The sequence below is a fragment of the Cladophialophora immunda genome, assembly GCF_000835495.1.
Source record: "Cladophialophora immunda strain CBS 83496 unplaced genomic scaffold supercont1.2, whole genome shotgun sequence".
NCBI classification, from domain to species: Eukaryota; Fungi; Ascomycota; class Eurotiomycetes; order Chaetothyriales; family Herpotrichiellaceae; genus Cladophialophora; species Cladophialophora immunda.
The window spans coordinates 4,021,220-4,044,065 of NW_015622542.1; the positions used below are offsets into that span (position 1 = coordinate 4,021,220).

The following is a 22,846-nucleotide window of genomic DNA, read 5'->3' on the forward strand; positions in this document are numbered from 1 at the left end:
CTTGACCCCACGACATCAGTTCGCTCCAGACAGACAGACAGACAGACAGACAGACAGACAGACGGCCTTGAAGGGGAGAGGCACGAGAGAGAGAAGCGACTGGTGGTGGGAGGAAGCTCAGCAGCGAATCGCTCCGGATGGCCATGATTCTTCGCACGTATTATACCAGTCCGGCCTGATCAAGCCCACAAAGGGGTTGAAACACGCAAAATCGATGGGCCTCGTGGTGTTGTTCCATCTGCCGGAGGGCAAAGGTTCCTGGCGTCCCTCGCGCCTTTCGGCTTGATTGTACAAAGATGTATTACTCGTCTCGGAGGACGTCGGTGCGTACCTCAATCATAAATGCACAATGTCAAAGCATCCCTCCCTCTCCCGAGACCCGTTGGTACACGAGGATAATGCTCCTTGTCTTGTGGAGAGCTGGGGCGTCTATCGAACACTATTATCCTGTTCTTCACTCCAGTGACAGTGAAGAAAGCTTGGTTGAAATGATGTTTATATACTAGGTAGGTTGCGACGGAGTATGAACGAGATGGAAGGCCTTCCCAGTTTCCTCTACCTGGAAAGATCGCGAGAATCATGTGTTTCCACCGTCGAGGTAATCTGAATTCACAAATTAAAACTGCTATGTAGAGAGGTCGACTCAAAACACGGAACTCGCAACATGTTTCCCATCCCTTCGTATCCCTCATTCCAATGCCATGAGAATCCCTCGAGATGCAACAGGCCGAGAAATCAAAAAGTTCAAAGGGGGAGTCAAGAGCAAATGGTGATAATACAGGAGGAAACAAGGACCGTAGAACAAAACACCCAGGAGCCCGGGCGGAAGGAAGAAATGAAAACAGAGATCCCGACTCGTCAACACCGAATGCGACCACCTCCCTGGGTCTGTCCCTCGACAAAAGAGAGCTGATACCAAGGAAAGATCCATGAAAACAATAGGGACGAGCTGATTAAACCCCCATAGAAAAAGTCCACTGGTACTCGCAATTGCCACCCTTTCAAATGCATCCCGCTCCCATCCCATGGTCTTCACTGTGCACCCTCCCAACATGAATTGCTCACCAGTCCAGACCCCCAGATGATTTCTCTTATGCCTGCCTCGCTATGCAACACCCCTCCGATGCATTTCATGAGTCCAAACCCCAAGAACAAGATATCTGACTGTATCTGCCATTGTCCTGTGCTGTCCTGTGATCCAGGTGGCGACCAAAGAACCGAGTTTACAATTCTCAGAAAAGTGTCGGATCCCGTCCAACTGATGCAAACGAGAAGGGAGAAGGACTCCTCCGCTACCACCCTTGATGTCTTTTCTTTTTTGGTTTTTTTTCCCTTTTCCTGCAAGTGTTTGAACCTCAAAACTCATGGCGGGTCAAAGTCCTACTGAAACCCTTGGGTCCATTGTCCACCTCCCTGGCCTTGACTCTGAGGACCAGGCCATCCCTGCCCATGCTGAGGATTAGGCTGCATAAATTGACTTTGTCCGCCCATGGGGTAAATGCCTCTCTGGCCAATGCCGAGAGCCCCATACCCTGCAGCAGCATTGATCGCTTGCAGTCCTGCTCCAGGACCATATAGCTGCTGCCCGCCGATTCCACCAGAACTCCCTTGGTGGTGGAGCAACGGCATCTGTGGTGGTTGCATTTGTTGCGGGTGAGGAGACGGACTAGCATGGGTGCCACCAGGTAAAGGCGAAGGAATTTGTCCTTGTGCTAAGCTGGGCGAGAATTGGGGCGTAGTCATACGATGAACAGCCGGTGACTGGTGAGGCTGCGGTGGTGGAGCTCCCCAACTTTGTTGTTGCTGTTGTTGTTGTTGCTGCTGCTGTGACTGCGATTGCGGCGGCTGCTGCTGCTGCTGTTGCGGGTTGATAGCATGAGGGAATCCTGCGCCGAAGGGTAATGGTTGTTGTTGAGAGCCAGGTTGCGAGATGGAGAGACTTGAAGATGATCTTTGATAACCTGGGTGTTGAGGGGTGTACTGGGATGATTCGCGCGAGAAAGGTTGTTGTAGATTTGGTTGGCGGACGGGTGACTGGATAGGAGGCTGTTGATGGGGGAATGAAGGAGGATTCATCGAGGACGGTAGAGACTGAGAAGGGTGCGACATGGAATTGGGCTGAGTGGAAGGGACGTCGCTCGTGTTAAATCGGGGCGAGGAGAAGGGATGAGTTGTCGTTGCAACTTCAGCTTCCGCAGGAGGAGGTGTTGAAACAGGCGGTTCATGTGGCCTGCGCCAATAGTCTTCGACAAGTCCACGCCTGTAGCGATTTTGTTGGTTGATGGTTTTGCTGTATTCAGCCGCATGGCTGGCTTGACTGGCCAATTCCACGTCGGAACTTGGTCGAGTGAGATCTTGATATGGCGGGCCCGTTATTTCGTGCCTCGGCCGCACAATATCTTTGTACCTGGATTCGTAGGTTGGGTCGAAGGAAGCCAGTTGTGCCATGGTCGATGCGATCCCGGAATGAAGAGCTGGCGGTTGCACAGCTCCATAACCCGGGCCATTGCTGTAGACGATGTCACCATATGCCGCAGCGACGTTAGCACGAGCATTCAACTGGTCCTGGGCGGCCGCTTCTCTGGCCCTTGCGGCTCCAGGTCGCTTCTCGCCGGCAGCATCCTGTTCGGTGAATCCTTGCTTGATAGCTTTGGCTTCCCAGTAATCGTCTCGAACTCTTCGACCGTCTTTGATGACGCGACTGCCGAATTGGCGAAACATCGAGCGCGCCGTTACCACGGCGATCTGGCGTGACCGGTACGAGTAGGGCAGGATCTCGCGGTTAACGAGCTCTTCCTTCTCCTTGACGCTCGCAATGATCTTAAAGAGCGACCGATTTTTGTTGAAGAGAAGATAGGAATCCCGGTACTGAAGTTGACGCGCGCATTCCGTTGCCAACATAAACAGCTTTTGCCCTCTCCCGGGGAGGGTGAAAGTCCTGATCTTGTACTCTCGTCCGCCCTGGAGGTAGCCCAGTTGGTCCACCTTTTTCTCGCCTGCATCGTCGTACTCGCGTGGCATATACTCGTCTCCTTCGGGCTGCAGCACGTCGCTGGTATGGTCCCTGACCGTTGGCAGTGCTTTTATGGTCGATTTGGGAAGGGTGCGCGGCGGAGATGCTTGTACCGGCGTGGAGGCCTGTGGTTGTGGGCCTCCTTGATTTCTGGGCGTCTGATTCAGCTCTGGGGAGGTCTGGCTGGAGGGTGTTGGGAGGGCATCGACGTTGGAAGTAAAGTCTCCAGACGTTCTGGGGGTTTTCGACGGTCGACCACGTTTGCGCGGGCCTGGTGATTGGGATGTCAGTGCGTTCTAACGCGTCAAGGAGCTGCAGCGCGACTCACCATCATCGTCACCTGGATGATATTCGCCATATTGTTCGGGAGATCTGCTTCGTTTGATGCCGCGCGGGCCTGATTCGGCTGATGACTGTATCAATCCACCTGTTACACACAGGGCGTCAGCAAAGGCACGCGACAGAGAAATTCGATGAAAGAAGAATTCAGTAAGGTCCGCGATGCGCCCCATGCATCCATGGGTCACGGCCTTGACCAACGCACATCGAGTGATGCTCCCAGTGGTCAGGTTTAGGGAAACCAATAGAAAATGGCATACCACTAGCGTTCAAAGCTGCAGGATCGATGGTTCCTGCACCATCGCTCATGTTGCCGATACCATTCAGAGCATGTGTAGGCTGGCGAGTAGGTGGATAAATGGACATTTCAGCGCCGTGGCGATGAAATGGTGGTGGTGGAGGAGATGGTGGTGGTGATGATGCGCAGGCTCTGCACCCGCATCAGCACGCCAGGAGCTGCCAGGCAGCACAGAGCTGGGTGACCCAGACGTGAAGATCTAGGGAGGGTGCCTGCGTCTGATCAGTGCCTCCGCTCCGCGCCGCTTCAGCAATGTGCGACAACAGGAATATTGAAGTGCAACGAGGATGGCGACGGCGACAAGACAGAGAGACAGGCGCGGGAAGCAAGGCGTGCACAGGTGCAGAGCACGGTTGCAGGCGTGCAGCAAAAGTAAAGTTAGCGAGGATGACGAGGGTTATGCTGGAACCAGAGACCGCGGCGGAAGGTAGATTGGTGGAGGCGGACGGCAAAGGATGCAGCTCGAACTGGGGGGAGTCTTTAGTGTGGCAGTAGTGGCCCTCAGTGCCAAAAAAGAGGCGCTGTTGGTCGGCCGGTTACGCCAGTCGGTCGGCCAGTGGTGAGTTTTTTTGATCTGTGAGCTGCGTGTCGCAAGGTGCGGAAGTACAAGAGAAGAGCGGGAGATGGCGCTCGGGGCTTGCAGATGCAAGTCAAGAAATGGTTTGTTCCTCTTTTTTTGCTTTTCTGTCGCCTCCTAGCACCGACTTCTCGCTGACTGGTTCCCCGTTTCCCTCTTGTGCCTAGGCAAGGCCCGTCAGTCAAGATTGGTGGTCCCCCCGCCCAAAATGGTCAGTGTGTTTGTAAAATGACGACGTTTTGCCGAGGAAATTCGAGTTTGGCGGGTTGAGGGACGCGCAGCCCAATTGTTTAGCGGTGGCGATAACCCAGTGATGACACCTTGGAATCGGTTTGTTGAACCGAGCCCCTGCGGAGTGATTGGAAAGGAAGGTTGATGACGGTTGGATGGAGATGAAATCTGGGGAATTTGCGATCAGACTGAGAAAGGATGATGATGGAGGATAAAAATGGAAATGGACAAGAAGGCGGACGGCGAGATGACGGCTTGATCTGATTGCTGATGGTTCAGTTGTGGTCTTGGGACGACGCGGGCTTGAAAAAGGGCAGCCGGATCATTGATTGAGTGAACCCTAGCTGGATGTAGGAACGGGCACTTTGGGGGATGACCGATTAGACATTTGCTCGCGGCGACAGGGAAACGCCAGGCCTGAGCCAGGCAGGAATTGGTGCGAGAGAGTGTCTAAGCTTAAGGCGGGCGTTCGCTGCAGGTGGTTTGTTCCAGGCAAAGAGGTTTAGTGTATCTCGGTATCCCTGTACTCTTGGAAGAGCCTGAAGAGCCTGTGGAGCTCTCAACTGAACCACTCGATACACTTTTGGGGGTCAGTTGTTTTGAGGTATTTCCGCAGTACTGCCGGGCAGCCAGGCGACTAGGCGGGAGCCGAAGAGCTGGGAATGAACAGTAATAACTGGTGAGGAAGCGGTGGAGCGTCTATTCGATGATTTGAGTATTGTTTTCGATGGCAGTGGGCTGAACTGGACCGGATGAGATTGGACAGGCAGGAGTAGAGCCTCGCAGCAAAGAGGTGCGGGAGATGTGCGGCCAGAAAGCGCGCCAGATGGCGAAAGAGGTGGGAAGGACGAGGGAGACGTATAAGGAGCAAGGGCGGCGGGGAGAGCGAGAGGGTGTGTGAGTGGGAAGCCGTAAGCCAATACTACGCCAGGGCCAGTGAGGGACAGAGAGACACGAGGTTTGGATCGGTGGTCGAGTCGAGTCGGGGAACTGGTGGGGATTAGAGTCTGTCACAAAAGAGTCAGAGGACAAAGCTGATGGTATCAATCAAATGCTAATAATGCTCATCAGGGAGATTGATACCTCTGGGCTTCTTGGGCTGCCAAAGTGCGGGCGTGCATGGATGCGCGTGCGTAGCGGGTCGGCATACAGTATGCAGATGCTTTCATGCAGCAGCGGCGACGGCAGCGTGCGATTGATGCAGCAGAGAGCAAGATACGGTTTAGGCGGCACATGCGGCCAGGGTGGTTTTCACTAAACTAGAACTTTGGGGGAAAGGGAGGGGTGGAACGAGGGAGTTTAGAATAGTAGTCGAAGGGAGAAGATGCCGGGCAATGCGCAGAGAAGCAGGGAACAGGGGTTGTCCTTTCGTCGATATACGACGTCAACTTCTGCAGACTGGGTAGTCGCTTTTCCTCTGGCCGGGGAGCGATAGATAAACCCTTCCTGAGCAAGTCCCTAACAATCCTCGGGCATTGTTTTACCTATCTCTGCATGCCTACTTGTAGGTGGGCAGCTACCCAGTAATCCCTCCCTGGCACAATAGGTGATAAGGAGGGAGAGCAGACTGGGTGTGTTTCTGCCGGTGACCAACGGGGCATGTCTTGCTGGTTACCTGAGCTGGTGCTTGTGGGCACTGAAACTGACTCGGGTGCAGCGGCCAGCCCCAGCTCCAGCGGTACGAGAGTCTTCCGGCGAGGACCCGGGGTCCACCCAGTTAGGCTGGGAGGCAGTCAGGTGGGCGCTGGAGGGGGCACGGTGGACGCCATGCGCGCTATGACCTCGGGTGGATTCTACGAGGGGCTTGGGCCTGGAGAGGTGATGACTCTAATGACTCTATTGACTCTGCTAGGCTCCCATCATTGGGTGTGTTTGATCATTCATCGACGCTGCTCAAAACTCAATCGCCCGTTATTGTTGCGAGCAAGTCTGCTGTCTTTTCTGTCTTTTCTGTCTGTTCTGTCTTTTCGGGTCTTAAACCCTGGCTTGTGCCGGAATGAGCCAACTGGGAGCATACCGCGAGCTAGATCCAGTTATCCAGTCTTTTTTTCGCTCATGCTCGCTCATGCTCTCATCGCATCGTAGCCTGCCGCAGCATCCCACCATTCAGCTTGCGACGCCCTGTCCTCGTTCCGGCATCTCAGGTCATCTGCCCCTCCAGAACCTCCTCCGGACCCCTGTCTCGTGGCGGAAATGCCTATCCATGGCTCCCTTTTCCTTCGGTCATGGCGACCAACTAGCCTCCTCCATGGCTGCCGTCCACTCATCATACGGCCCCGGGCGAACCTGTGCAGCTCTGAGCCATCGCTAGGCTATCCCTTCCCTCCGGGTCTCCTCGATTCCCAAAGAGCGCAAAGCTTCAGCCCTCGGACTCGAGACTTTCTTGATTTGTGGCCGCCATCGCGTCGACGAGTGACCTTTCAACCATCTGTCAGCTGATGCCATTGGCCAACCGCTTCAAGATTCCCATGACCATCCTCGAGCCACTCAGCTCCTCGACTTCGCACCCACTCCCCTGTCGCCATCTCCACACGCCCCTCCTCTTCGTGCAACGCCTCCACGCGAACTTCCCTGGCTAGGGCGGCTTCTCATCCAAGCCACCAAACACACCTACGTCCTTGAGTGACTCTTCCGTACCAAGTACTGTGTAAGCCCACCAGCGGATGGTCCACGGAAGCAGTCCTCGTTCAGGAATCCATCCTGCTGCCATTCTGACTGGCCAATACCCCTCGGCCCAGCAGACTTTTGCTTCAGGTCTGATATTTCACTCATTCTTTTTGGGACAGGAAAGAGCATGGACATAATACTGTCGAGCCGAGAAGGACCGGCGTCCCAAGCAGACTGGCATCTCCGCCGTACTTGTGCTTACTCTGGCCTTTATTCCATCATCCGTTCAAGTCTCCGAGCTTGTAGTTGGCATCTGTTCGAAGATCTAGCCGTGGAGTATCTCCGATTCACGTTGTCTCCTTGTCCTCTCCCTGGCCTCGTTTTCGCGAACACTGGTCTTCTCATGGACTAGACTAGACTCTCTGGGTCTCTTACCTGCTCTGCTGCCTCTCTCTGACGAATCATGCTCTCGAGAGGCCGCCTTCACCGAGACAAGCGCGAAATTTGTCATGTCTGAGGCAACTGCCACGGTGCCTCGAAGCTCAGCTGAACTCTGACAGAATCATTCAAAGCGCCTGGTGGCCCGAGCGTTGTGACGTTCTCCTCGAATTCCTGCCCGGTCATTGGGCCCTTCGCCCTTGGCCTTACATACATCTGACAAGGGCTCACCTGGGCCGTCGGTAGATGTGACTCGATTGCAGAAGTATCCCCTTCCCAATGAGGCTAACCAGGCTAACCAGGGACATCGTCAAGAGAAAGTTGCCTACCGCATTCTGCAAAACCTCGACATAAGTTTGGATCATGCAAGACTTCCTGATTCGACACTTTGTCGGCGGCAAAATGAACCGACACCTTGCAGAGACGGCTGAGATTCTTGACAAGACCAGGAATGGGTCTTCCATCGCAAGTGGAAACTTCTTACTCGGATCCCTTAGCTCGCTGCTAGAAGGTAATCGGGAAAAAATTGCGTTTAACAGTAGTAGCCAGGCAAGACCTCTTTTTGCGCATCTCTGAGATAAGACTGCCGACCTATTCTTGATACTTCCTCCTCGTGACGGTAGTGGTGGATGTGCCAAAAACCTTCTGACAGGCGGTGTGAGCATCGGGATTGGTACGAGATGCGAACTCACGACTCGCTCGCCTCAAAGCGCTCCAGGTAATCTGATTCTGTAGACATCGATGATTACTCCCCTTCGAGGGCGACATAGAAAACATGAGCGGAGCAGGCAGACTAGTCGAATACAGTCCTTGGAGTAGCCTCGTGTAGTGGGGGGAATTTGCAGACCAACCTGATATCTGAACGACCTCTTACGCTAACGGAGACGGATACCACGAATGGCCGAAGGCATGAATCCCAGAGATGGCGGAGGGTCTGCGGACTGTGGATGATTAGATGTCGGATACTCTAGTTCGACCTCAAGAAACACCACAATGGAGAGAACAAAACTGTAGTGGTGGTTATGGCCTTTCCAGGCATGAATAAGTCTGTGCCGCACCATTTAGCGATTGGTTTTCGAACGTGCAGCTGGGTCTGGTCGAAGCTCCCTGTAATCGTTGATCTGGCAAGCCCTAGTGGCCTCGGAATCGCCCAAGATCAACGGTGTCTGGGGGACGCTCTTCGGCCCGCTCCAGGCTTGCACATGCGTGTGGTATTGATCGTGGTGGTGTGGCCTTCAGCAGCTACTCGTACAACAAGCGAGTCCGATCGGCGCTGTGCGTTGTTCCCAGAGTCTTCACCCTTATTTACCCTGGTTTGCCTGGCACCAAGGGCTGGAAAGAGCAATTGGGCAGAAAACACCATCCCACCATCAGTATGGCCTAGACTGGTTTCATTGCTTGCTTTTAGCCACCGTTCCGTGTTTGAGGCAGACATGCTGTGACGGCTGCACGCTTGCACGGTCGAGCCTGGGTTGTCTTCTCGTCGCATATTCATAGCCTTGACACACGGACCTGATGTTGAGATTGGATGTCAAGACGGGGGTGGCCGAGACCCCAGTTAGCTAGAACTGCGCCATGCTGGATCTTAGGTGTGACCCCTTCGACACCCTCTACAACAAGGGCGGGAGGAACTGGGCCTCATCGGCGAGGTGACGCCGCGGAAGAGACGATGCGAGCCGCACTTGCAGCGGCCACCTTGCTGCTAGTCGTTTGATTGACGTGCATTTGCCCATGCAAGATCGGCCCCCTCGAAGGTTGTGTGCCCGTCTGCTGTCCAACGTGTCTGTCGGCGAGTGGTTTCTTCAGAGAACCTCATCCATCCTGTTGCCACGCCTCAATATTTGCCTTGTATCACTTTTCCAACCTCGCCTCTTGTCTTTTGTGCTTCACACCTTGGTTCTGATCCGTATTCATAGACAACGTTCAATCTTTCTGTCTCAACGCCGATTGGTTCCAGGGTTGGGCGTTCCCAGCTTTGAGGTTCGTGGCACCGAGGCCAAACAAGGATTACTTGGTCGTCGCAGGTCAAGGAGGACAAGGAGGCAGGCGAACGACGGCAGGGATATTCCGCAATACCCGACTCTGGACCCTGGCTCTTGCGGTCTGTTTCATGTGTTCAATCAGACTCATCATTATTGAAGGCTGTTTCAGCGACTGGCACCTGGTTGACACGGAGAAATTGGTGAACCAAGTGATCGAGGCATCTCAGCAAGAAGGTTCCAAGTTATGGAGAGAGCGCAGAGGGTCTCCTTCAATTCTGTGTGATGAGTGGCACTGAATCAATCTCCCATTCTTCAATTTCAATTTGAATTGTTCCTGTCAAGCCTTTCAGCTATTCATCCTTGACAAGGAATTGGTGCTGGGCTTCAGTTCTATCTTTGACTCTGTACATTTTGGGGGGGGGGGCTTGGGCTTCATCCTGCAAACATGTGCCTCTCTATCTTTGACTCTGTACATTTTTTTGGGGGACCTTCCAGGGACTTTTCTTTTCAACAATGCACACGTGGGGTATCTCAGCTCTTTTTCGCATAATCATGACAAATTCCATCTGTGACTGGGTTCACATTCGTTGCGGACTCGTAGCATCTTGCTCTCATGTGCAACAAAGTCACCAAGTCCCATGTTTCACCAATGCCAATCCACACCGCCAATTGCTCCGATGTTGATACAATTCGACCAATCGCACTCCCAACGCCCATTATGAAACTCGATACCTCAGTTGGTACAAGTAGGCCTTCGACATCTGTCAACCCATAAAACCTTGGTACTGCGTTAAGCGCGCAGCCAAAGTTCCATCAAGAGATCTGCTATCTTCGGGGTCGAACATGGCAAGTCCAAGTTGCGCTGCGAGGGCCGTAGTGATTCCAGCGGCTGAGAGCCATTCAGCAAGAGCGGTATCATCAGGGTTGAAAGGAACAAGCGCGTCTGAGTCGGAGTCCACCGTAATCTTGGGCTCCAGTTGTCGCATGTTGATGAGCATCTGAACCATCTGCGCAAAGGTCTCAGCCTTTTCTGCATAGAATGCTGGTTTTTGGTCCAGGGGCCAGTGAACGCCTTTACTGCGCCAATAATCCCAACGCCGGTACAGCCAGCACATGCGCTCCACACAGTTGAGCAAGACGAACGCAATCAAGAATGTTTCGAAGTTGTTGCTCTTATGGCGAGACAAGACCCTCTGTTCGAAGTGGTTCATGATACTTCTGCACACAATGCCGGCGCGCTTTTCGACCACCGCTCGAAGTTGCAGGGTCAACACGCGGTAAGACGCGCCCATTGTCGTCTCATTAACCAAAGTTTGTCCATCTTCAAGCTCAGTCTCCGTCGCAAATAAGGGTTTCAGCTTATCATCGGTGATGATTGACGTTGCTGTCCATAATTCGATGACGTCTGAGACGAGATTATCCGGCTTGTCAGCGGTCATGCCATTTTGTTGTCGATCCTTGATCCTCTGGGCAATCTGGAGACTTGCCCGTATTGCGCGAGATGGTTCCTGGTCCACGACTTTTGGCGAAATTGCCTGAAGATATCGTTCAACCTTCGGGAGGATATTGTCCGTGTCAAGGTCTGCAACGACAATAACTTCCTTGTCTAAAGGGTGTTGATTGCTAGCACCAGCGGCGTCGTCTCTTGCGGGAGCCGGCTCTGTTATCTGCTCGCCTCGAAGTCCCTTCAGAGCGATCTTCTGGTCCGGGAAATGGAAGCCTTCGACCTTTCCTGGAAAAAGCGTAAAAGAGACTCGGGTCTTCAAGGTGTTGACTTCGAGATAGGCCAGAACTCCATGTAGTCCAAGAAAGTAGAGTGGAAAGGCTTCGCTAAGTCTCGTACGTACGCAGGAATGCTTCCACAGGCGAGGACTTTCAACAGCAGCACAGGTTTGACACGGTGTCTCCTGAGAGCAGGTCTTCTTGAGCATGCGGCATCGCATGCACGCGCCGACTTTGCGAAGCTCGCGCACTTCCTTACGGCGGTCGGGTGCAAACCTGCCACGGACCTTCGGCCTCGGCGATTGTGAGTTTGAATCTGTATTGTCAAAGAGCTGAGCCGGTTGTCTATTCGGATTCATTGCAATCGGTCTGAGATGTTGGCTCGTAGACTCCTCATTTCGTGAGGCTGGACTATCTGTTGCCCTTGAAGAAATCGACGCCAGTTCTGGTGAATGAACAGGCTGCGTGGCAGCGGGGGTGGTCAGCGGCTCCATCGGCTGGGTCCCGAGCATTGCTGGCCAAGAATATGACTGTCGACCCTGCGAAGCAAAGCCATTCTCATGAAGCTCACCAAGAAGTGCGGAAGGGACGTCATCTGACATGTCCAGGTCCGTGGCCATGACAGAATCATCGTCGATTGTCGCATGTGCGGTAGCCGCAATTGTTGAAAGATCCTGAGGATGGGTGCTAACAAGAGGCAGGCCAGCTAGATGACCTGGGGGAGCTGCAGGTAGATGACCCATATAGTGGTAGAGTGGTGGAAGGCTTTCAGGCGAACTAGTTGGGAAGGCTAAGCAGAGTGGATTAGTGTCTGCTTTCTGGAAGAGTGTAAAAATCAAAGATAGACAAACCATTGTCTTGAACATCTGCACCATCATCATGCAACAGAGGGTGGGCAAAGGTGCCTGCCTGAAGCTGAGGATCAAGCGCTGCGTCCTCATCTTGTGGCTGAGAGATCTGGTTGTGATGTCCATCTAGATCCCCAGAGGTAGAACCAGGATTGCCTCGTGCATTACCACCAACACGACGGGAAGCCTCAGCGAGAACATTCAAGCCGTCAAAATTCTGTCTGCTCTGACCATAGGGCAATCTAGCGCTGTTATCGCTCTCGTCTTGCTCCGCTGCTCTTTCATCATTCTCGGCTCTCTCTGGATTAAACGTAGGGTCGATGTATGGATGGACATCTGGGAGGGACAGATCGTGCAAACGCAAGATGATTTTGGTGCGCTCAGCATTAGACACGGCCGGGCATTTTTTGGTCAGATGAGTGACCATAGCCTCACTCCGGCCTCGCGGGAAGTGCTCTCCACATCGTCGGCAGGTCTGTTCATAACGGTTCGAGGAGTCACCAATCTTAGCACCGCGTTCAAAGAACTCCGCCATCAGCGGGTTAGGACGGCGTCCCATGATCGAGAATGCTGCCAACCCTTGCCTGAAAATAGTCAGTGTGCTCCGCTTGTTTGATGTCGCGGGGTATCAAGATCGACTCACGAGATTGGTCGATGGATGAGTGTCTCCGCGGGTGGGCAGAAAACGGACGACGGGGTTGGTCGAGCAGTGGACAATGATGTCGTGCAAAACCGGGGAAGACAAGGCGGTATTTATCAATGCCAGACCCAGCTCACTGCCTCACTGGAGACGCGAACTGGGACAAGTAAAGGACGTTCACACACAACAATGACGGCGACAGTGATGAAGGTGTTTCGACAGTGTTTACAAAGTTGACGAGTCTGAGGAGAATAACAAAAATGTTGGCAGAATATTGCGACCCTTAAGGCGGTGATGCGAAACGCAGGGCGGTGAGGGATTTAGCCCTGACGGCTATTGGCAGTCGGCTACTCCCGCGCCAAGCTGAAGGGCGCATTTTTCCGAGTTCCGAAGCCACAGACTTTTTGAGGGCCGACCATGCACGTGCCATGTTGTTCCTTGCTGAGTCTCTCCACTCTTTTGACGACAGCAGTCCGTTTACAATATGTGGAGAGGCAATCACAATGGATAAGAACCTGCCATGATCATTCTGTCTCTGAAGCTGTACCATTCACACGTTCCGTTCCTCGGGTGGCCGGTACGGGACTTCAAGAATCTCAAATATCCGCCTTTCGTCATGCCCTTCGAGCAAAGTCCCATCATTAACTCGTTGTCGCCCCCGTCCCCTCATGACGTCTTTGAACAACCCGTGCTGATTCAGTCTCATCTGCTTGCGACCTGCCAGGAACCTGATGCTCCGATTGAATAGGTCGTTCCCCGTGAAATAGATCAACGCTGCTCCAAGCTCCGTCCAAGGCACAAAGAGGAAGTCGATCCGGCGCCAAACGTTGCATCCGGGCAAGGCGGATGCCCCATGCCACTTTGACGAGTCATCACTCGAAGAATGCCCCCCAGCAAGTGCCACTTTCAAAAACCCTTGAGCCATCAACCCAGGAATAACAGTGTCCAGCATCAGGGTGCGGATATGGCCAATACCAGCCTCGGGCATCTGTGATACTTGTCAGACTCACCTGCACTTACGAAGTCTCCTTCTGAAGCACAAAATGATATGGGAAAAGAGTACTTACGAAGATGATGCAGTCAATGTCCCCTGAGTCCTTGCTGCCTCGTCTGTAAGAGCCTCCAATGATCAACTGAAAGTTTGGGTCTGCAGCCTTGAGTGCTTTCTTCACGATGGCGGCGTGTTGCTCGACCTCGCTCCGAGGGATCCTCTGCTGGAAGTCACTATAGTGCTCGATCCCCACTCGCTGATTTGCAGTCAACTCAGCTTTCTGATAGACATCTTCTAGGGATCGATATCCTTGCGCGATCCATGTCTTCGCAGTTGTCTCGCCGGCGCCATACACTCCCATGAAGAGTTTGATTATCTGATTTCTTGGGTCATTCTGAGCGTACTCAAGCCTTCGATATTTGCCGGTAGAGACGATCTCCTCGATCTGAGCTGCAATGCTCTCGCCGATGCCGACCGCACGAGCTTGATGAGACGTTCGAATCATTTGATCCTGCCTTCGAAGTTTTCCTATGGCTTGCCGAAAAGCCCTGGTTCGCCATTGATCCCCTGTTTGATCATAGGAGGTTGCCATTTCTTGTAGCTTCTCCATGGTTTCGGCATTCGGATTCTCGATACGCGTTCTCTCATCATGGCTTTCCATGCACAGAAAAGTGCCGACCTTCTTTGGGGCATTTTCGTTGTCCGTCGGAAGTCGGGATTCAGGCCCATCGTCACTCCCAGACTCCTCATCAGAGTCAATGATTAATTGCTGACCAGCGCCATTTTGGACATCCCTTATGGCAATTTCAAGTGCATCCTCGTCGATTTTCTCGCTTGGTTTCGGCTTTAAGTCCTTGACCTTAGACCTAGGCCTTCCCTGGAGGTTGTTGCTAAACCTCGCCTCATTGGCAGTCGGAAGCGACCTATCAACTCCTGAGCTATGAGAGATTGCTCTATTGTCAATGGCATGTGGAACAAGCCGATGACTTGTCTCTGTCATGGTGTCTGAGCCTGTTACCTGGAAGCGATTCCAATGCGTTTCGACAAGAAATCCGGATCTCCAGCATTCAAAGAGCCACCTCTGGCGCAAAAAAACCGGTCCCACCTGAGGACATTGTTAGCATTGCAATCATGAAATAATGGGGTCACGAACCGGTATTTGCTTGGAAGGGAAAGATTTGGCTGCTCCTATCATATCGAGGTCGTCCTGAGTGACGATGATATGTGTGACCTCTTCAAAGAACTCATGTGCCCACCGAGCGCCGTATTGGATAGATTGATGAATTCGAATGCGGGTTCCAGGGTCATCGTCATTGTTGGGAACGAAAACTGTCCGACACATTAGCCAGCTGAAGGGGACCCATGGGATATTTGAACATACAGAAAACGAGGCCCTTGAAAATCTGTCGATCAGGAGGGATGCTCCCCATCTTGACCCGCTTTGGTAGGGGTTTCAATCTGGGAAGCCCTGATCCATTCATTCTTGCCTCTATGTTCGAAAGGTCTGTCACGTTTCTTTTTGCCCGAGGAGGTTTCTTCTTCTTGGTGGGAATCGGTGCAGAAGACGATGCCCTAGGGCGAGGCGGTTGCAGTTCTGATTTTGGCTCCGGTTGTGGAGCTGTTTGTGACAACTTCCTCTTCTCTTGGCGTCTGTCCATATCAATCATTTTCATGCTTGGATCGATTTTAGGTGTTCTGGCACTGTGCTCGGGGGGAGATCGTTTGGGGGGCTGCCCTAACAAAATCGGTCCAGCTTCGCTTTCTCCATCGTCAAGACTATCCAAGTGATACAAATCTTTGAAGAATTGATCTTTTTCTTTCTTCTCCTCGGAGGACAACATCTTTGATATATGTCGACAGCGGCATGGATGTGTCGGTCGTCAACGCGGGTTATGTTTATATTTATATCTATATACATGACCGGATGCAGCGCAGGAAGTGACGAGAACGTCACTTCACAATCAAAGCCGTGACAACGGACGCAGTGGTGAATCAAGGCGGGGTGAAGTGGGACGAGCCGTTGTCCCTTTGTTCTTGTACCCATTCACGGACGGACACGATAGTGACGCGCTGTCACATGATGCCAAGCCATCTTTTTGTAGAGAGCTGCAGTTGAGTTGAAGCTCAATACCGACTTGCAGGTATAGGTCCATTCTCAAATGTACAAGGAATAGCGCAGGAGTGATCAATAGGGAGTTAGAGGTTGATTACCGGTACTTCGCAGCATGAGTCGTCGAGACGTCCTCAGTCTTTTCATCTCCCTTACAACCCGCCCTCACAGCCGCTGCCCTTTCCGACTTCAGAATTTGTCTCGCAGAGCCTCAACCTCGAATTCGCCTCCGACAGAGAAAGCCCGGGTCGATATCAAGAAGCCTACAATTCCCCTCCATGTCGGTCTGGACCGAAACCCCGAAAATCTCTCTGCCATCTCGAGGATTCCAATCCCACGAGGAGTGACCGGCGAGAAATTCACCCCCTCGGTCCTTGCCCGCCCGCTCGGTCTCGAACATCCCCCACGACCCGGTCAAAATAGTCCTGTTGACAATCGCACCCTCCGTGAAAGACACGAAGAATTCACAAGCTATGAGAAGGCTCTCGAGCGCCGGCGGGTTTACTTGCGGACGTTCTTCCGACCATATTTCCAAGAATGGCGGCGAGTTGATCATTTTAAGGGAAAGAGTTTTGTCTCGAATCCTCGTCTATTCAAACGCGAAAGGGCTCTTTATTTTCCCAATATCTGGGGCCGAACTCTAGCCGCCGATGGTGATGGGCCCCAAGGTGGACGAGACACCACTCCGGTGCTCATGGGCAAGATCTCTGTCATAGCGATGCAGTCTGGTCATTGGGCGGAAGAACAAGTTGACACCTTCGTCAGCGCCAAAAATAATCCGGAACTGAGCAAAATGATCGAGGAAAGCAATGGCCGCTTGCAGCGGGTGGATATCAATCTCCAAGGCGACTGGGTCCGTGCTCTGCTCGTGAAGATGTTCAGCGGACGTCTGAGAAAGACCATACCAGAGGAGCGGTGGAACAAGTACTTTATGATCAAGTTGCCTCGCGATATTCGTCGCGGACTCAATGATGAGGTGCGCGACGCGATTGGTCTACTCAATTCTCAGGTCGGCTATGTATATCTCGTGGACTCCAGCTGCAAAATTCGGTGGGCAGGGAGTGGTCATGCATGGGAAGGTGAGGTGGAAAATCTGAATGCAGCAGTTCGGAGACTGCTTCAAGAAGAACAAAATCTGGGACAAACATCCTCCCAAACCATTTCAACTCGCCCAAGGTCCGCTACTCCACAATCAAAAGTACCAACGCCCGAGATCGACAGGTCGAAAGCTACCATGAACAAGGGCAATGCGATATCCGCAACTATCACAACATGATTCCAACACCAAAAGCGACCGCCAAAGGAAAAGCTGCCTGATGCTATCACCAACATTTACCCAAGACACGCGTTATTGCTCACAATTTTCAGGCCTCGTCCTAGATCGCATGCGGGAGAATCAGCAATTGCATCTTGCCGTGGAACGCCCGCCTTTTGTATAACCCTTGTACAGAGGCTCACAGGAGTGAAACTTACCCACACTTCGGACACGGCTGATCTGCCTCCGCCCCGTCGAGGATCTCATGCTGAACTTTGCATTTCTTCAGATCCATCAGTTTGACACCGCCAGCGCCCAGAGGGAATTTCTTGGGGCTTGAGGCTTTGTCGCACAATGAGTGAACATAATACGGTGCTGGTCTGGCTGTGCCGGGACAGCAGCTAAAGTGGTAGGTGTAGTATATGCACATGTCATCCGATGGCCGTCCGGAAATGGAGTTTTGGGGAGAGTGATATGGGTGATGGCTAAAGATATGTTCGGTACTTTTTGCGGGGCGAAGAGTGTGAGAAGATTGGAAGAATGGCGAAAGGTCGATTGCCAGAGTGAGCTTGTCAGGCAGATTCCGGTGAGCGCTGACAAGGACTGTGGCAACTATGGTCCAGTGCCTTCGATATCTGCTTGCAACAGATGGTTTTGCTCAGTGTTGTCGTTGGGGGTCTGAAAAGTGCGTTTCCAGTCTAATGCCGATTCTGAGACTGACTCTTCTGCTGAGAAGAACTGGGGAGATTGATATTCCATATCCTTGAAGGCGATAGTTTGCTGTCGCCGTTCGGACAGGCCTCTCGCTTTGACTCTGTCTCACAGGTTTTGGCGTATGCCCATGCCCATGCCCGTTGTTCTTCGGAGACAGCAACACGAATCCAAATGCAGAATTCCGGTGGCGGGTCCTGGCACAGACGTTTGCGGCCACAAACACAACCGTTCTGGTGTCGTTCCTTCTTGTTCTGTTCCCTTTGTTATGACGCTGGCGGTGGACCCGGCACAGGCTACTCAATGGAGAAGGTCTGTGCAATTCCGCCTGGAGTATCCTAACAAAGAGGCGGACAGACAGAGAAATCAATATACCGTGATATCAAGGTGTCGGCGCAAAGTCGCAAAGTCGAGACAAGCAGGATATGGTGGGGATTGGGATGCTTTGCGGCCAGGCGAACAAGGAGTGTTCTAGTCTTGCAGGATTGGCAGGATAGTCGTTTATTTCCAGGGCCAAGATGGGTGGGGAGGGAATAGAAAAGGTATGAATAGATTGACGAGGGCCAGGGAAGGGATATTCTGAGAGAGATGGTAGAAAGTCGCCCGTCCGACTCGGGGAAGGTGGATGAATTTTTGTTGTAGAGAGGTAGCCAATCGCCAAATCTAGTCCACTCCTACAAGGGTCAATGACGGGTTTGGCGACAACAGAAGGGAAAAGAAAAGGGAAGGGGAAGGGCACAGATCCAAAAGGCAAAGAGATTGAGAGAGAAAAGAAAAAAAAACTGCCCTTAGAGGAGCGTAGCTAGAATCCAATCCATTCGTGGTTCGCCTCCTCGCCTTGTTTTAATTCTGCTTGTCCCCAATACCATGTACGAGGTAGAACGGGCAAGAAGTTTTGATGAGCAAACGTACATACACAACTAATACTATTGGTCTACTCCCCTTCCTCTCCTTCTATCTGCGGGAATCATGATGCCATCTCCAGCCAGCATACATACCTACACACACACACACACAATAGAGCGCATCACAATTGCGCAACATACAGGAAGCCCTGGTAAGTACCTGGGTAGCCTGGGGTTGGTTGAGGACGGCTTCCTTAACTTCCTCACCACGACTCACCCAGGAGGATTCCCTCAACCATCATCGCCCCGGGCTGCAGGGACGTTAAGGTTGGTGCATTGCATTGCAGGAACATGGGCCTTAGTCCAGGACTCGGTGGTCAAGTACGTAGGTACAGAAGGTCTCATTGAGCGGGACAAGGGGGAATGAGGACCAAGCGACCCGACGACGCACGCCAGCAGAACACGGTGCAGGCCAGAGGCGGGAAACCGGGAGAGCGGGATTTTTGCCTCAGCTCCCTCCCTCCAGTGAAAGGGACAAGCTTGGGGTTGGTCTGGGTGTGTGGTGTGTGTGTGTGTGTGTGTCTCTCTCTCTCTGTATGTGCGCGGCTAATGCCACTGCCAATCAGTTACATTGTGGAAAAAGTTGTCCCTCGAGACAGACAGAGAGAGAGTGTCGGTCTCCCGGAGGGGGAAGAGCGGGTGTAGGTCATTCCTACGACGAGTGTACATAATCCAGAAAAGCTTGACGGGAAATTTCTTTCATTATTTGTTCTTGTCCCCCTCTTTACCCTCCTTCTTCTTCTTCTTCGAGTCTCTACTCGCTCTGCTTGGTCTGTCTCCAGGGTCCCCAGTTCAGCCGGAATGTTTAACCCCCTGGTATACCCTGACGTCTGCCAATATGTTCCTTCTGGAGCCCAGGGTCCCAATAGAGGTATAAGCCATATTATCTCACGAGAGCTGTACTTTGATCTTTCTTTCCCCGACGGCTTCTTTCACAAAGCGACCCCGAACCTTATTTTCCAGACGGCGTTCGGAAGGTCGTTTCCATGTGGGACAACAAGTGAGCCCCCAGCGAGTCCAAGTGTCGCGATGCGAAGTATGAAAATCCGCACGTGCTCGTTACATGGAAGGCCTCTGGAAGAACAGATTGGCACGGTCTGACCTACTCTCGAGACAACGACGAGGTCCCTAACCAGATCAAATATGGCTGATCTCGCTCAATAAGGAGAGGGGCAATCACTGTGTATAACAACAGAGTACATGTCTTTACAATGACCGGTATCTCGGAGTAGATATAAGACAGATCCCCTTCCTCGTCAGACTGTGTATGCCATGTCAAAAATACATGGGCTCAACGGGTCACATCATGATCGAGCATGGGAAAAGCCGCCCTCCGTCGCGCACTGTGCCTCCCCAGGATGATTACAGGGCGGGAAGGAGAGGGGGGGAAAAAGAACCACGCCGCTCGATCTAGCATCCATGGCCTCGTATAGAGGGGTGCAGTTGTATCCTCATTCGCGCGGGAAGTGGCCGGAATAAGCGAAACAGGAGCGAGGGCTGCGAGCCGATAGCCGTCCGAAGTAAATCACAATGTCTCTCCCGGGGTGGGAACGTCATGAATAATAGTGCCCTGGTGAAAGAATTGCAAACCTCTCTTTGATGATGGCCCAACATGGGCATTAGAAACCTGACACTGGGTGATGCACCACGGACGCGCGTCGTCCGTCGCCCGTTCCAGCTTTCCGCAATACCCATGCTCGTCCACTTTGCGTCTTCCCGCTCCTTTGGGGCATTTTGATGAACGGGAGTGACCTCACGTGAGGAGAGGCAGGTTCCCACCCTACCTATCCGAACGGAAATCCCACCGAGATCGAGAAGGGGAAACCCTCGTCATCATTGTTGTTATCCAGAGGCCTGTTGGACGGAAACGGGCGGGCTTAGGGAGGGGGAAGACGCAAGACAAGAAAAGCCCAAGGCTTGGTTGTGTGATCCAAGCTGAAATTTTGCACCAACAAGCCAAAAGGCCAAGGGGGGTGGATTTCTGAGCAAAGGGTCTCCTGTTCCCTCCCCTTTCCAAACTTCCAGCGTCGTATCCGGGGGACGATCACAGGTCGCAAAGGCAAGCTCGAGAAGATTGGACAAATAAAAGCAGACCTCAAAACGAAAAGTCGATGTGGGTGGCCGATTTGGGTGCCCTTCCAGAGCAGTTTGCGACATGCTGGGCGAAGGGGCCCCTTGGTGGCCGTGTTATCCGATCAAAGTGTGTTTGACAAGGCTCCATAAAGGCCAAGGCTGAGAATGTCAGGGTGAGAGAGAATCCCCCCCCCAAATTGGGGGAACATCATGCGAGTGGTAGAGATTTGCCGATTGGGCTTCATCCACACTCGGACCACTCATCTGCAACGGCTACTTCAGACAGCCTCTGTGTGGCCTCCCGCTGGTGCCTAGCTCAGAAAAAGGTCTTGCATTACAGCCTTAATATATGCATGCCGTATATGATACAGGCAAACTAGATCTTGCGACTCAAGAGCCTCAGGCAGTAGACAGACATATGATGCTGTGTTGCGTGGTCATGTCAAACAGCCTGAAGCACCGTGCGACGAAACCAGAATCCCCAACCCCTGTCCCAGGCGCCCGATGACCTTAAGACACCTTTGCAAATTGTGTCACTAGCTATGCTCGCCGACCAGCTTCATGACAATGATGTTACAAGCAAAAGATGAAAATCACCTCCGCCGAATTCCTCTCAGCTTTAATAGCATGATCAAACCAGATGCGGCTTTGTAATGTCAGCGCAGATGTAGCAGAGTCCTGAAACCTGGGTTCTGCCGTGGGATGGAACCGGTTTTGGGAGGTGCACAACCGACGTTGGACGCCTTCTTCTCAAATCTGGAACCCTAGCAAGAATCACACTGTCCCGGGGGATGTTTGCGCTTCGTTTTCGTGTGTATGCAAAAAAAAAAACCGGTCTTCAGCTGCTTTCCACGCTCGACGCCCGACCTGTTGCATCTTTCATTCAGTCCACCACAAATCTTAGCCCCTGATGCATCTTTTGAAACGATATCCTCAGAGGTTGGGCTACTCTGGAGGTGGAGGCTCTGACGACCCTCTGGCGTCAATGTCAATTGCAGGGAATTATTGGTGAAGTGTGAGTATGTGTGATGGAGCCCCGAGATCCGAATGAGGTTGCTGCCATTGAATGCATAACCTCCAATACTGCTTGCCGTGGTACCGTCTCCATTATGCGGTATTAGCTGAAATAGAGCAGCATCAGGAAACAAAAGGCGATGAAGCTCCCGAGAATGATTCCATCCCTCCGCCTTTTTGACCCTATCCTCTGGATCAACCCGTTCACGCCTGGGATTTGGGCAGCGGCGCTAGTAATGCGTCGATTGATGCTTGCTAGAGTCTCTCTCTGGATACCGAAGCTCTCATTGATAGCGTATGCTTGGGACAGCACTCCGTCAATGACATTATGGCTTTGGTCCAATCGCGTCCTTTCTTGTAGCATGTACTCGGCCTCGGCCTCGGCTGGGTTGGAGGATCGAAATGCGTCGATGTCGGAGCGCACGTTCGCGAGAAGATGTTGCCGGTCACGGGCTTCCGAAATGGAGCCCTTTAGGCGACGGAGTTCCTGGCGGTGTTCGCTGAGGACTTCGCGGTGCCGAGAGAGATTGTTCTGCTTCAAGCTGGACGTGCTCAGGGCACTTTCGGAGTCGAGTAGGCGCGCGAGTTGCGAGACCAATCCTTCACGCTATATGTGCTAGACCATTAGAATGGATATTCTGCAACCGCAGTGATCGGTCACCGGCTCCCACCTTTTCCAGCAGCTCCTGTATTTCCGCTTCGTTCCTCTGTTCATCGTCTGACGGTTTGGGAGGGAGATTGGGGGTGGAGGTATATTGTGAATAGGTGTGAAACAGAGCTTCAGTCTACCGGCTTCATTCAGCCTCATTGTAAGTCTCCTAAAGCAATAGAGCCAACATACCTGGCTTTCCAGCGTCCTGATCTGTTGACGTAGTTGTGCCCATCCCGTGGCGGTGGCCATTGCAGTCGTGGGTTACGGAAGGGATGGCGAACAACGCTTGGTTTTGCTCTTCCACTATAATCGTGGATACATCACTGAACTCATGGTCCTATGTTGTTCGTTGAGGACACTTTTGGACGTGAATGGACAAGTTGACCTTGTTGATGCAGGAGAGTCGGCGCTCGAAGTTCCCACCTTGTCCTGACCACGCA

The 22,846-nt window shown here is 52.7% G+C and overlaps 5 protein-coding genes across 5 annotated transcripts; 1 reads left to right on the forward strand and 4 right to left on the reverse strand.

Annotated features, from left to right (window-relative positions):
• Positions 1-541: 541 nt before the first annotated feature.
• Positions 542-5,493, reverse strand: PV07_03688 (uncharacterized protein). The gene is made up of 3 exons (XM_016390432.1): positions 3,613-5,493; positions 3,342-3,440; positions 542-3,284 (listed from the first exon to the last, which is right to left on the reverse strand). Exons 1-3 carry the CDS (start codon positions 3,716-3,718, stop codon positions 1,381-1,383), a joined length of 2,109 nt encoding a protein of 702 aa, XP_016252334.1. The 5' UTR covers positions 3,719-5,493; the 3' UTR covers positions 542-1,380.
• Positions 5,494-9,874: 4,381 nt separating this feature from the next.
• Positions 9,875-12,931, reverse strand: PV07_03689 (uncharacterized protein). The gene is made up of 3 exons (XM_016390433.1): positions 12,699-12,931; positions 12,059-12,639; positions 9,875-11,997 (listed from the first exon to the last, which is right to left on the reverse strand). Exons 2-3 carry the CDS (start codon positions 12,612-12,614, stop codon positions 10,250-10,252), a joined length of 2,304 nt encoding a protein of 767 aa, XP_016252335.1. The 5' UTR covers positions 12,615-12,639; positions 12,699-12,931; the 3' UTR covers positions 9,875-10,249.
• Positions 12,932-13,203: 272 nt separating this feature from the next.
• Positions 13,204-15,546, reverse strand: PV07_03690 (uncharacterized protein). The gene is made up of 4 exons (XM_016390434.1): positions 15,068-15,546; positions 14,840-15,015; positions 13,763-14,791; positions 13,204-13,683 (listed from the first exon to the last, which is right to left on the reverse strand). Exons 1-4 carry the CDS (start codon positions 15,525-15,527, stop codon positions 13,246-13,248), a joined length of 2,103 nt encoding a protein of 700 aa, XP_016252336.1. The 5' UTR covers positions 15,528-15,546; the 3' UTR covers positions 13,204-13,245.
• A 277-nt stretch (positions 15,547-15,823) lies between these two features.
• PV07_03691 (uncharacterized protein) lies at positions 15,824-18,564 on the forward strand. Its single transcript, XM_016390435.1, has 2 exons — positions 15,824-17,736; positions 17,788-18,564. Exon 1 carries the CDS (start codon positions 15,912-15,914, stop codon positions 17,070-17,072), a length of 1,161 nt encoding a protein of 386 aa, XP_016252337.1. The 5' UTR covers positions 15,824-15,911; the 3' UTR covers positions 17,073-17,736; positions 17,788-18,564.
• A 2,463-nt stretch (positions 18,565-21,027) lies between these two features.
• PV07_03692 (uncharacterized protein) lies at positions 21,028-22,811 on the reverse strand. The gene is made up of 3 exons (XM_016390436.1): positions 22,596-22,811; positions 22,426-22,539; positions 21,028-22,361 (listed from the first exon to the last, which is right to left on the reverse strand). Exons 1-3 carry the CDS (start codon positions 22,653-22,655, stop codon positions 21,858-21,860), a joined length of 678 nt encoding a protein of 225 aa, XP_016252338.1. The 5' UTR covers positions 22,656-22,811; the 3' UTR covers positions 21,028-21,857.
• Between the last annotated feature and the right edge of the window lie 35 nt (positions 22,812-22,846).